Raw genomic sequence first — 13,773 nt, 5'->3', positions numbered from 1 at the left:
CATCCATTCCTTTGGTGGATAGAAGATCATGGGATATGTACCCATTATCGGCAGTCATGCCTTTCCTATGCAGGTCACTCCTCATTGATATAATGGAATCAACTCTGCAGTATCTTTATTGAGACACATGTCAGTGGAACTCCAAAGGGCAGTGACACAGAGACATTGATTACAGAGGAAAATGCATATGAAAGGCTACCAAACTACTAAGAAGGAGAATGAACGGTAGAAAACCAGAATCACATTCAAAGTGCTGAGAATTAATGCATGACAAATGATCTCTTTATAACTCCCAATCTGAGACTTCCCTGATATTATGGGCACTTTGCTGCCTCATAGGATGTCACTGGGGTTTGTGAAAATTTGCTTTAATGTTGTGGGCAAGTGGATTGAAGTGCTTAAAATCAGTATTGATAGAACGGTGAATATGTAGATCTCAAGAGAAACTGATAGGGAAAGCAAAGAGGTATGTGGGAGAAACGCTAGATTGTAATAATTAATTTAATGAAAAAGTAATGAAAAAAACCCACCTGGTCATCTGTGAACCATGTCACTGATTTGTGATGCCATTGTAGTTTTTGTTACAGTGACCATGAAAGAGCAATTATTTGATGTATGTTAAAATATATAATTGTATAGTTTATAAATATTGAAATTTTATACTCTAACATGCAACAATGAGTGAGATAAAGAATATCAGTGGTGGTTTAAAATCACTTAAGGTATACTGGTGAAGAGTAGAATTTTCTTAAAATACACCATTCAATTACTGTTGCCTTTTTTGCTTACTAGTTTATCTTTAAAGGTCCATGGTCAGATTTCCTTTTCTTCTTCATTATCCCCTGACGTATGTGCAATTAATTCATTTCTTCAATAAGCAATTTATCAAAGAATGAGTTAATGATTATGCCACAACTACATTAACCCAAACATGGCTGAAAATAAAGATTGTGAATTTGATTTATTGGAGACTCAACCTGCTTCTGGTAATTGTCACTCAGCTGTTTATATTAATAAAAGTGTTGAATAAACTAAAACAGGTTAATTGAATCAATGTTGCACTCCAGGTTTATTTAAATAACCTCAGTTCTCAGATGAAAGCCTTAGTCATTTTTGTAATCTTTCGATCATCATTACATTAAGCAGAACATTTAGATTAAACCAAGCTGTTATGGAATAAAAACTATAAACATATTTTAAATTTGTTTTCTCTTCATCCTCTTGAGTTGTATTGCCTTTCTACATCTCGTAAACAATACCATTGTTCAGAAGGCTGTGGTGTATCAGACACACACTGTGTTATACAGAGTATGTTAGAAAACAGTGAGTGCTACTATTTTGTATCTGAACCCTTGTAACCACCTGACAGAGGATACTTATATCCCATTCCTTTCACAGCTAAAAGTTAATAGGATTCTATATTAATCCACATTTTTCATCTTCTCTCAATTTTTAAAAGTATCTCTTCTTTCTCTGAAGCCATCAGCTTTCAACACCTATTTACTTATTTGATAGTGATTTTGTTTAGAGCACATTCTTTCAATGAGTGAAATATTAGGGTTACAACTGTTCTATTCCAGGTAGCTAGGCAATGAAGGATAAAACTGAAGCCTGATCTGACACGCTTATAAACTTTTATGACCAAAGTCAAACATCACAAACGTGCCACACAATTCAATTATCACAATTTCAGTCTGCTCTTATATATAGGATAACAAGTGAATTCCCACTTCATGTCAATCATTAGAATACCCACTTAATGTCTAACCTAAATGATAGCATTCTCTTCTACATTGTTCACCACTAAGATTTTCAAGTTAACTCATGTGGAAACGCACATCACCCCTGCATAAGCTTATTCTGCTCGAATGTAGAGTCTTAGATTTGCATGCAAGCAAGCAAAACACAGACAGTAGAAAGAAATCAATAAATACACTTTCCATGCAGAATCAAAGTCACATTTCTGAACAATCCACTGTGCATGGAAAAGGCAAAGGGGGAGGAACAGTTATATAATCCACTAGTAACACAGACTGTGCTGGTGGACAGCGACTGTATTCGGAGCAGTTAGTGTGGAGAGGTGACAGTACTAGTAATTCTATAGAAATGTTAGACTTTCTGAACCAAGGACAGTTACAACATTGCCAGTAGCACTGAAATGTGTGGAGATGACAATTAGCAACTGAAGATTTATGCTGTTTCCCCCCATAGTAAGTTTGGATATGGAGAGGGCATTTATTTGAACCTGTATCCTTTCCCTCTCCATGCTGATCAAGTCCATAGGGGAAAGCCCATGGATAGGCTTGGCATAAACTCCCACCAAAGTCACTGGTATTAATGCAGTTATGAATAGGCCTTTCACCACACAAGGAGCATGACATCCTAAAACTGTGCAAGTTGCTTGGGATTCTCACCATCTTCATCAAGCTCCCCCGCAGCATTTCTGGCTATGCTGAACTTCATAGAGGAGGAACCGTGATAGGATCTCCAGTGATGCAGGACATTCTGGATGAGAGACTGTGATAACATGTCTGTTAATACTGGACCATGTGGAGGGAGGGACAGTGACAGCATCTCTGGTAATGCAGGAAACCACTGTTGATTGTTGTAAAAACCCATCTAGTTCACTAATGCCCTTTAAGGAAGGAAAACTGCCATTCTTACCTGGTCTAGACTACGTGTGACTCCAGACCCACAACACTGTGGTTAACCATTAAATGCCCTTTGAAATGGTTGAAGCACAGGGCTAAAACAATTTTTGAAATGGAATGAACTTGAATTGACCAACGTACATTGAGCTAGACACCAGAAAAGACAAGGGAAAACTCAGCCTTGTCGACCCTGCAAAGTCTTCTTTACCAACATCTGGGGGCTAGTGCCAAAATGTCACAGTGAGTCGTCAAACAACAGCCTAACATACTTACTGAATACACAAACTATCCTTGACAACACCATCACATCCCTGGATACATCCTGTCCCAAAGGCAGGACAGACTTAGTAGAGGTGGCAACACTGTAGTGTACAGTCAGGAGGGAGTCACCCTAGGAGACCTCAACATTGACTCCAAACCCCAGGAAGTCTCAATCATCAGGTCAGGCATGGGCAAAGAAACCTACAGCTGATTACCACTTACCGGCTCCACCTCAGCTGATGAAACAGTGCTGCTCCATGTTTAACATCACTTGGAGGAAACACTGGTGGCACTGGTGCAGAATGTACTCTGGGTGGAGCACCACTACTGGCCGTGCTGGTCGAATCCCAAAGAAAATAATTGTTAGACTGGGTCTGTTGCAAATGGAATGTAGGAGATCAGTCAAGAAAATATTGGAATAGTCAAGCCTAGAGAAAGCAGAAGCACAGCTGAAGTTTGATACAACAGTTGAGCTGAAGTATGGCAGAGATGAAGAATGTTATGGAGATGGACATATGTGATCTAGTTGACGAAGAGGATATAGGATCAGAAGCTCAGTTCAGAGTCAAATGGAAGGCCACAATTGTTAAATTACATACAAACCACTGCCAATTGATGTATGCAAAAATATTTAAGTCTGGAAATAATAAAATATATTATTCAGTTCTTACATAAAATTAGAAAATATATTTCCACCTCCATTCATGAACCTAACTTAACTGGCATATAATATTTTCTGTTAAGATATATCCTTGCTCTTGTTGAGCAATAGTTTGATAATGTTGGAATGGTCACAGTCTGTAACTGAAGCTATATTTGCTGGACTATTTTTGATATACAACCTGTTGAGCATGACTCTTCAGTCATGTGGTGTATCAATGTGTATGAAAATCTGCAGTCCATATCTGAGACCACAATATTCCAATTGGTCAATTTGAGTCAAAGCCAGTTCCTTTATATACTTTGAAAAAGAAAAGCTGGATGAGAGCAAGTATCAGTAAGAAATTCAATTAATTTGGAAACAGCAAAATGGAACAATAGAAAAGACACACATTAGACGAGCCAAGTAGGAGATTGGAGCAAGGTGAGAACTGTTCTTTAGAGAATGTAAAGTCCTTGTCTGTATTTCTTATGCTCCTTCAGCTGAAAACACTTTAATTTTATATATTTTTTTAAACAATGGAGTTTCCATTCTATATGAGAGACATAGCTGCCATGCTGAGATTGTCTCAATCTCAGAGCTGAGTCATTGCCAACTAAGTCCTGAAGCAACATAGAATAGAAAAAAAGCTTCTGTGTTCTGCAGCTATGTATCAGTTTCTTACACAAAGTGATTCTGATCTGCCTCCTTAGAAATGAAGAATTGCTGTATATTTACTCCACCCTTGTCAGCTAGTAAAAGATGGGGTATTTAGACTTGAATTAGGAGAATACAACTCTGATTCTAATTGTTTTTTTTTGTTGGCAGTACCCAATGCTAACGCTTATTGTCAAGATATATTTTGCACAGTATTATCATCTATCTCCTTAATGGGCTCTAAATTTTCCCAAATAAATACTTATAAAGAATAGAAATGGAGAATGGTCAGGAGATATAAATAGAAAGTGAATGAGATGTTGTTGAGTTCTAGCAAAGATAATTCATGAAAACTCCTAAAAGCAGTTTGGCAGCTTTTTCAGTCATTTAATACCACAATTATACATTTGTGTTCTGCCACCAACACCAATTGTTGCCATGTCCTCCTGTCTTGTTTTGACATCTTCCAATTCCAGGTTACCTAAAGTCTCTGATACTGTACCTAATTCTTGTAAAATTATTTCAAGTCCTGTCACCTTGTCATTATTTTTGGTCATGGAAACAGTCCACCACATTGGAATTGAGCACATCCAATCATTTAGTTTATTAAACTAAGAAGAAACAGGGTGAAATTTTGTGGAGGAAAGGAGCTGTAGAACACTCCTCATTCTTCTGGGCTGCAAAAATAACAATTCAAAATGTATTTCAACCTTTTAAAAATTGAAGTTATGAGCAGCCTTCAGCCCATTTAAGCTGGTTAGGCTGCTTAATGTTTGGTACATGCGCACACTCCATTTGTATAAAATATTCGCAGTCAGAATTCTACAGCCAGCAAAGGACCCAAATTGGTATAATTTAGCATCACTGCACCTGGTTTGGATACATGTGCTATCTGTTCATTTGTAGGTTAATCTGCATCTTCCAGGGTCTTATATGGATAGTAAATATCCTTTGTCCTTCAATTTTCATCTGCTGGTTACATGTATTCAGATAAGACAGCACCACGGTTATGTATAGTAGTTATGTCACTGAACTAATAATATTTGTTAGATGAGAATATCTGATTTCCAACATCATTGAGCCAGTATGTTTCAGTTCCTACTTCCCCATCTATTATGACAAGGCATTGGTACTGATCTCTGAATCTATCCATGTCTTTGTTATCTGTTAACTGTTTCACTTCATTTCAATTCCTCTAGCCATGTGTGAAGTAAAACTCTGAATAAATTTATCTTGCAATTTTTTTTCCTCTCATGGTAGGATCCATTCAATGACTGAGAATTTGGGTTGACTTGCTGTTGTTTCAGAGCTGGTTAGCTGAAGTGACAGAGGAGAAACCGGATTTTTTTATGCTTTTTCTTTTATGCTTGATCTTTTCAAGAGAAACAGGAGGAAAATAGTATTGATCAAAATATTTAAGTTTTTAACATTAGGGGGTGTTTTATGGAGGCCACAAGTACCATAAATATAGCAAGCAAGGTGACTGAATTAAGCAGAATGCACAATTTTGATTTCACAACAGCAGGTTAAAATGCTGTCAGTGTTACATTTTCAGCATGTCAGGCCTCAGTCCAGCCCGTAGTATGTTCCTAAACTGACATGAGAGAGACATGGAGTAGTAGCTAGGGAACAAAGTTTGGAGCAGGGACCAAGAACAATGTCTTCAGTTTTCCCAATAGCTAATTGCTAATTAATTGATTATTTGATATTCGTTAATGACTGTAGCTGAACAGTTTTACAGAGTGGAGAAACCTATGTTGTGATATGATGTACATGTATCTTGAAGGGATCATTTCTTAAGCTGCTGTCAATGACTAGCCCGTTGAGACAATATGTGACGTATTAATCTTATGACTCTAAGACTGAAAGGTGCAGCAGTCATAATATGCTTCATTTTTAGTTATGCCTAGTGCTGTTCTTGGCATGTCCTCCTGCGCTCTTTATTAAACCAAGGTTGATCCCCACATGACGATAATAGGGTGAAGGACATGGCAGGCCACAAGGCTACAGATTGCAGTTGAACACAGTTTAACCTAGATTAGGAAATCATGGGAAATGTAAATAATTATGCTCCATGAGAGTTGGTGCATGAAGCACAAGGTGCAGCAAATTGATTCTTTTAAAGCTCTAGTCTCGTTTAAAAACAGAGTTGAAAATGCCAGGAAAATGGTTGCAATGTCCAGAATTTTCTGACATGTCCACAGGAGGAAATAGCTTCCTTGTACCTTAGCATGTAAAAGATAATGCCTGTTTTACAGGAGGATGTGGCTTGATGGATTACATCCAACAAACAATAGTACTAATCGCAGCTGATCAAAGTCTAACAAAGAAACCATTTAGAACTTATCTACATTAAAGAAATAGCAACATTCCATTGCTTTTCCTTGCAATTGATGAATGTGATAAATTAGATATATGAGCTGTTCGAATTTGGTTTGATTTATTACTGTCATGTGTACCGAGGTACCGTGAAAAGTTGTATCTTACATGCTTTACAGGCAGATACCACTATACAAGTGCATCAGGGTAACAGAACAGAGTTCAGGATACAATGTTATAGCTGCTAAGAAGGTGCAGAGCAAGATCAACATTAACATTAAAAAGGTCCTTTCAAAAGTCTCATAAAAGCAGGGAAGAAGCTGTTTTTGAATCTGTTCTTAGGTGGATAAAAGCTTTTGTATCTTCTGCCCAATGGGGTCTTTGATTATGTTACTTTCCTGATGCAGAGGGAAGTACCGATGAAGTCGATGGATGGGAGGCTGGTTTGTGTGATGGACTGAGCTGCGTTCACAACTCTCTATAGTTTCTTCTGGTCTTGGGAAGACCAGTTGCCATACCATGCTGCGATGCATATGGATAGGATGCTTTCTATGGTGCATCTATAGAAATTTGTAAGAGTCTTTATGGACATGCCAAATTTCCTTGGACTTCTGAGGAAGTAGAGGCATTGCTGTGCTTTCTTGACCGTAGTGTCAATGTGGATGGACCAGGACAGATTGTTAGTGATCATCGCTCCCAGGAACATGACATTCTTGACCATTTCCACCTCAGCACCATTGATGCAGACAGGGGCACATCATCCACTTCGCTTCCTGAACTCAGTGACCAGTTTATTCATTTTGCTGATGTTGAGGGACAGATTGTTGTCATTGCACCTTGCCACCAAGCATTCAATCTCTTTCCTGTACTCTGTCTCATCATTGTTTGAGATCCAAACTACAACAGTCCTGTCAACAGCAAACTTGTAAATGGAGCTGGTGCAGAATTTGGCCACATAGTCGTGTGTGTATAAGGAATATAGCAGAGGTCTGAGTACGCAGCTTTGCAAGGCACCAGTGTTGAGGATTATCATGGGGGAGGCGTTGTTGTCTTCATTATTGATCGTGGTCTAATGGTTAGGAAGTCGAGAATCCAGCTACAGAGGAGGGAGCAGAGCAGAATGTCTAATAGCGCTTAACTCCTCAGAGAATAATGGACCACGCACCGGCTGCACAGTGACTCAATATTAACAATTACAAATAGGAAATTAGTGAGGGTACACTTTCTCAAAAGCACACTTCTCTCTTTATTTTGCTTTGATTATTAAGTGATCAGTATAATGCATATTATTCCCTGCAATTGTTTTATAGATCATTGAATCCCTACAGTGTGGGAACAGGCCCTTCAGCCCAACAAGTCCACACCGAACCTCAGAGCATCCCACCCAGACCCATTCCCCTGTAACCCATCTAATCTACACATCCCTGAACACTATGGGCAATTTAGCATGGCCAATCCACCTAGCCTGCACATCTTTGGACTGTGGGAAGAGACCAGAGCACCAGGAGGAAACCCACGCAGACACAGGGAGAATGTTGCAAACTCCACACAGACAGTCCTCCAAGGGTGGAATCGAACCCAGGTCCCTAGTGCTGTGAGGCAGCAGTGCTAACCACTGAGCCACTGTGCCGCCCCATCAAAACAATGGATGTAGCTCATCAAAACAATAGATTTAGCATCAGGGAGTACAACAATCTCCCATTTAAAGTGTCAGCAACAAATACTCCTTGGTCTGATGTAACATCAGATGCAGCAAAGCAAAAGCACCCTAATCCCAGTCACAATTGACATGCCTTAATTCGAACCTCAGTAAGAACTGTTCTGAGGAAGGGTCACTGGACCCAAAACTTTAACTCTAATTTTCTTTCCAGAGATGCTGCCAGACCTGCTGAGCTTTTCCAGAACTTCTGTTTTTGTTCTCCATCTGAAGACTCTGGCACACCATCAGGTTGGGTGCAACTAATGCAATTCAATATTAATTCTTTCAGAATCTTTACCTTATGCAGCTAACTTTTACACAGCATGCTCCCACAAACAGTAATATGATCAGCAGATAATCTTTTCTTGGAATATTGATTAAAAAACACATCAGGACTGTGATGGAATACTCTCCAGTTGCCTGAATAGGTGCAGCTCCAACCAAGGATGAAGGAGCCTGCTTAATTGAACTGAATCCAAAGATCCTGACAATGTTCTAGTCAATTTCAGGACATGTAGGCTCAAGTTCATGTCATAACATTAACAGCAAAATGAATGAGATACTGTACGACCGTCTTGTGGAGCAGTGATAATGTCCCAACCCCTGGACCAGAAGGCTTGGGTTCAAGTCCCATCTGCTCTGTAGATGTGTAATAAAATCTCCTAACAGGTTGCTTGGGAAAAATAGATGCTGTCCAAAAAGCTGAAGCTTTGGCCTCCATCCAAATGGTTTTACACCAAAAAAAATTGACAACATGCACTAAATTCCAACTTTGATCCAGATGCAAGTGCAAATATCAACCTTTTACATATCTTACAAGAGATGTACGCAGGAAATTGACACAATGTAGTGCAATCACACACAATTAGTTAAGTGTTTACATTTGGTCTGACATCACTTGCAATGACATTGTCCATCTTCATTGTCAATATGATACTTGAAATCTTCCACATTGTTGAAACAGCAGGGCCTATTATTGGTCTGCCAGCATGTACAGATATACTATAACAAACCACAAAGTGAAAAACTATCAGCTACAACACCAAACATTCTAACTGCAACATCAATCTCATTCGGTTTGGTCTCAGCCAATTGGAGCAGACTCAGCAGGATGTGTCAGATGATGACCCCATTAATAAGATCATTATCAGCAGGTGGCCTGAATGCTTCCAACAGGTTTTTCTGCTAATTTGGTCATTCAGAGACAAAATTAAAATCTCTAAGAATGTAATCAAAGGCAAACCAGTGGTTAATTCCACCAGCTCTAAATCACAATATGCTAGATCATATACAGAGATAACATGACATCAAATAAAGCAAGTGTTTAGTTCATGAATCCATTTTTGACCTACTATATATAAGGGCACTGATTAACTAATCAAGTCATATCAATAATGTCAACTCCGTCAACTTCAACAATTAAGAAAACTTCTCCTTCCACACAAATTTTCTTCTTAACCGGTGTTATGTTCCAGACCAGACCTCCTAAAGTAGCCTCGACCTTAAAGTTTTCTTATTTTAAAGGCAAATGTAATGTCCCATATTGCAGATACAATGCAATTGGTCAAACTACTTGACGTTAATCTCACAGTTAGGGATCCTCTCAGAAGGAGCGATCACAGTATGGTCGAATTTAAAATACAGATGGAGCATGAGAAGGTTAAATCCAGTACCTATGTCCTGTGCTTAAACAAAGGAGACTATGAAGGAATGAGGGAGGAGTTAGCTAAGGTAGAATGGAAGCAAAAACTTTATGGTGGGTCAATTGAGGAACAGTGGAGGACTTTCAAAACAATTTTTCACAGTGCTCAGCAGAAGTATATTCCAGTGATAAGGAAGAACTGTAGGAAAAAAGATAGCCAGCCATGGATGTCTAAGGAAATAAAGGAAAGTATCAGATTGAAAGAAAACACATACAAAAAAGCAAAGAGTAGTGGGAAACTAGTAGACTGGGAAATCTTTAAAGGCCAACAGAAAGCCGCAAAAAAAGTTATAAAGAAAAGTAAGATAGATTATGAGAGTAAACTAGCTCAGGCAGCAAAAGTTTCTATAAATATGTAAATCATAAAAGAGTGGCGAAGGTAAACATTGGTCCTTTAGAGGATGAGAAGGCCAATTTAATAACTGGGAATGAGACATTAAACAATTATTTCGTGTCGGTCTTCACAGTGGAAGACACAAATAACATGCCGAAAACTAATGGCAAGAAGGTTATATCAGGTGAGGACCTAGAAACTATCATTATCACTAAGGAGGCAGTGCTGGGCAAGCTAATGGGGCTAAAGGTAGACAAGTCTCCTGGCCCTGATGAAATGTAACCCAGGGTACTAAAAGAGGTGATGGGGGAAATAGCAAATGTACTAGTAATTATTTACCAAAATTCACTGGACTCTGGGGTGGTTCCCGCAGATTGGAAAACAGCCAATGTGACGCCACTGTTTAAAAAAGGGAGTAGACAAAAAGCAGATAACTATAGGCCAGTTAGCTTAACTTCGGTAGTGGGGAAAATGCATGAATCTATCATTAAGGAAGAAATAGCAAGACATCTGGATATAAATTGTCCCATTGGGAACAGCCAGCACGGGTTCATGAAGGGTAGGTCATGTTTAACTAATTTGGTGGAATTCTTTGAGGACATTACTTGCATGGTGGACAATGGGTAACCTGTGGATGTGGTGTATCTGGATTTCCAGAAGGCATTTGACAAGGTGCAACACCAAAGGCTGCTACATAAGATAAAGTTGCACAGTATTACAGGTAATGTATTGACATGGATAGAGGATTGGTTGACCAGTAGAAAGCAAAGAGTAGGAGTAAATAGGTGTTTTTCTGATTGGCGGTCAGGGCTAGTGGTGTGCCTCAGGGATCAGTGTTGGGACCTCAGTTGTTTACAATTTACATAGATGATTTAGAGTTGAGGACTAAGTGTGGTGTGTCAAAATTTGCAGATGACACTAAGGTGAGTGGTAGAGCAAAGTGTGCAGAAGACGCCGAAAGTCTGCAGAGGGATATAGATAGTCTAAGTGAGTGGGCAAAGGTCTGGCAAATGGAGTACAATGTTAATAAGTGTGAGGTCATCCATTTTGGTAGGAATAACAGCAAAATGGACTATGTTTTAAATGGTAAGAAATTGCAGCAAGCTGCTGTGCAGAGGGACTTGGGTGTCCTTGTGCATGAATCGCTGAAGGTGGGATTGCAGGTGCAGCAGATGATTAAAAAGGCAAATGGAATTTTGTCCGTCATTGCTAGAGGGATGGAGTTTAAAAACAGGGAGGCTATGCTGCAGCTGTATAGGGTCCTGGTGAGGCCACACCTAGAGTACTGTGAGCAGTTTTGTTCTCCTTACTTGAGAAGAGATATACTAGCACTGGAGAGGGTGCAGAGGAGATTCACTCAGTTGATTCCAGAGTTGAGAGGGTTGGATTATGAAGAGAGACTGAGTAGACTGGGATTATACTCATTGGAATTCAGGAGAATGAGGGGAGATCTAATAGAAACATATAAGATTATGAAGGGAATAGATAAAGTGGAGGCAGGGAGGTTGTTTCTGCTAGCAGGTGAAACTAGGACTAGAGGGCATCGCCTCAAAATAAAGGGAAGCAGATGTAGGACTGAGGTCAGGAGGAACTTCTTCACCCAAAGGGTTGTGAATCTGTGGAATTCCCTGCCCAGTGAAGCGGTTGAAGTTACCTCCCTGAATGTTTTTAAGGCAAGGCTAGATAAATTTTTGAACAGTAAAGGAATTAAGGGTTATGGTGAGTGGGCGGGTAAGTGGAGCTGAGTCTCAAAAAGATAGGCCATGATCTTATTAAATGGTGGGGCAGGCTCGAGGGGCCAGATGGCCTACTCCTGCTCCTCGTTCTTATGTTCTTATGTTCTTAAGCAAAACATTATTTAAACACTATAATTAAAATACAACAAATGAAAGAAGAACTTAGAATAATATAGCTCTATTGGAAAACTTAACAGAATAATAGATACAGTGGCTATTACTAATTCACTGTTTCAATATAATAACATTCTATAAATACACCCTTTGGCAAAAAGGCAAATTCAGAAATCAGATTTTGTCTCACATGCAATCCAGCAGCCTAGGAAGAGAACCCCAGCTTTTGGCTGTATTTGAGAGAGGGAAAAATAACTTCTACTTCTTCAAGCCCACAAAATAAGGTAGGAGCAAATTACTGCAGATACTGGACAAAAATAACCTCTTAAAGCCACAGCATTGTCACAACAGAAAGGCAGCAAACAAAATGAAAGTCATCAGCAAACCTACAGTCACTGAAAACATGTTCTTCATCTGATTAATTTTTCTTTTAACTTCTAACATGCTTCTGTCACTTTCGCATCCACTGTTTTTATCGATCATCTTCAATACTTAACTTCTCCTGCACCTTGGTAAATACCCAGACCAAATTATCCCCCTTTCTTCCCCCATGTGTGTGCTGACTGACTTGAAACAGGGAGAATTATTAACAAATCAAGCAAAGCGTAGTGATTAATTAACTGGGGAAAACGTTGAAAACATCCTTCTAATTGTGTGCCTTACAGTTGCTGTGTATTTTCCTCTTTTCCAGAATGTTTGTTGTGCAGAGCATTGAAAACAGCAATCTACTCCTCCTAGTGACAGAAGCATACTGTGACTGCAGCATCTTCCCACCAGTAACACTGGAACCAAAAGAAGTGAAATATATCCTTTATAAAAACATATATTATTGCAACAACATTACATAAAACATACACTGGCAAAAAGAGTTGGGGAAGGGTTTGGAATCTGTGTCCACCTGTGGTAAACCAAGTTGATCACACTTTGGCCTTGTTCTTTCATAAATAAGAAATCAGAAAATCAAAAATGTCCTTGTTTCTTAATTGGATTAAAAGAAAGGTCAGTGGACAACTTATTGACTGCCTTAATAGGTACATTCTTGCCAGCACTTTGTTTACAGAGCCACACAATAGGACTGACCTTGGAGACATTCCCCTTATTAGCCTTCCACATCTGAAAGAAATGAAGAAGTAGAATACTGGTGTAGGCTGTTAGGATCCTGTGCCCCTTTGTAATGTCCCTACTTTTGGACCAGGAGGCCCAGCTTCAAGTCCTGCATGCACCAGAGGTGGCATAATAGCTGTCTGAATAGGATGGTTGGAAAATTTTAGCAAAGATGGTTGACTTCTTTTTAAAAAGTATAGTATCTTAAGGGTCTTCTGGTGCAGTAGTATGCCCCAACCTGTGGACCAGAAGACCAGGGTTCAATTTCCACGTGCTGTAGAAGTACACAATAATATCTCTAAACATGTTGATTGTTTTTTTTTTAAAAAAGCACATGTAGGATCTTGTGGCATAAAGATAGTGTCCTCTGCACTAGAACATCAGGGTTCAAGTCTGTCCTACCTACCATGGACGTGTGTCATAACATGTTTGAACAGGATTTTTTTTTACAAAGACATCCCTTTGACAGGATTGTTCCCCTGAATGACAACTTCACAAGTATCACATCAGTGAATTTATAACTGCAGTTACATTTGTGAATTTTACAGATCACCTG

The 13,773-nt window shown here is 39.1% G+C and overlaps 1 protein-coding gene across 1 annotated transcript in view; it reads left to right on the top strand.

Annotated features, from left to right (window-relative positions):
- LOC109930100 (voltage-dependent calcium channel subunit alpha-2/delta-4-like) overlaps window positions 1–13,773 on the top strand; it is a 375,911-nt gene that overhangs the window by 358,461 nt on the left and 3,677 nt on the right. The window contains exon 35 of the mRNA XM_048607861.1: window positions 12,805–12,920. Coding sequence (XP_048463818.1) covers window positions 12,805–12,920 — 116 coding nt within the window. The remainder of the gene's footprint in view (window positions 1–12,804; window positions 12,921–13,773) is intronic.

Source organism: Rhincodon typus, chromosome 18, assembly GCF_021869965.1.
Source record: "Rhincodon typus isolate 14 chromosome 18, sRhiTyp1.1, whole genome shotgun sequence".
In the NCBI taxonomy this organism is placed as follows: domain Eukaryota; kingdom Metazoa; phylum Chordata; class Chondrichthyes; order Orectolobiformes; family Rhincodontidae; genus Rhincodon; species Rhincodon typus.
Note: the sequence above shows the minus strand (reverse complement) of the source record. Positions and strands in the feature narration are given on the sequence as shown.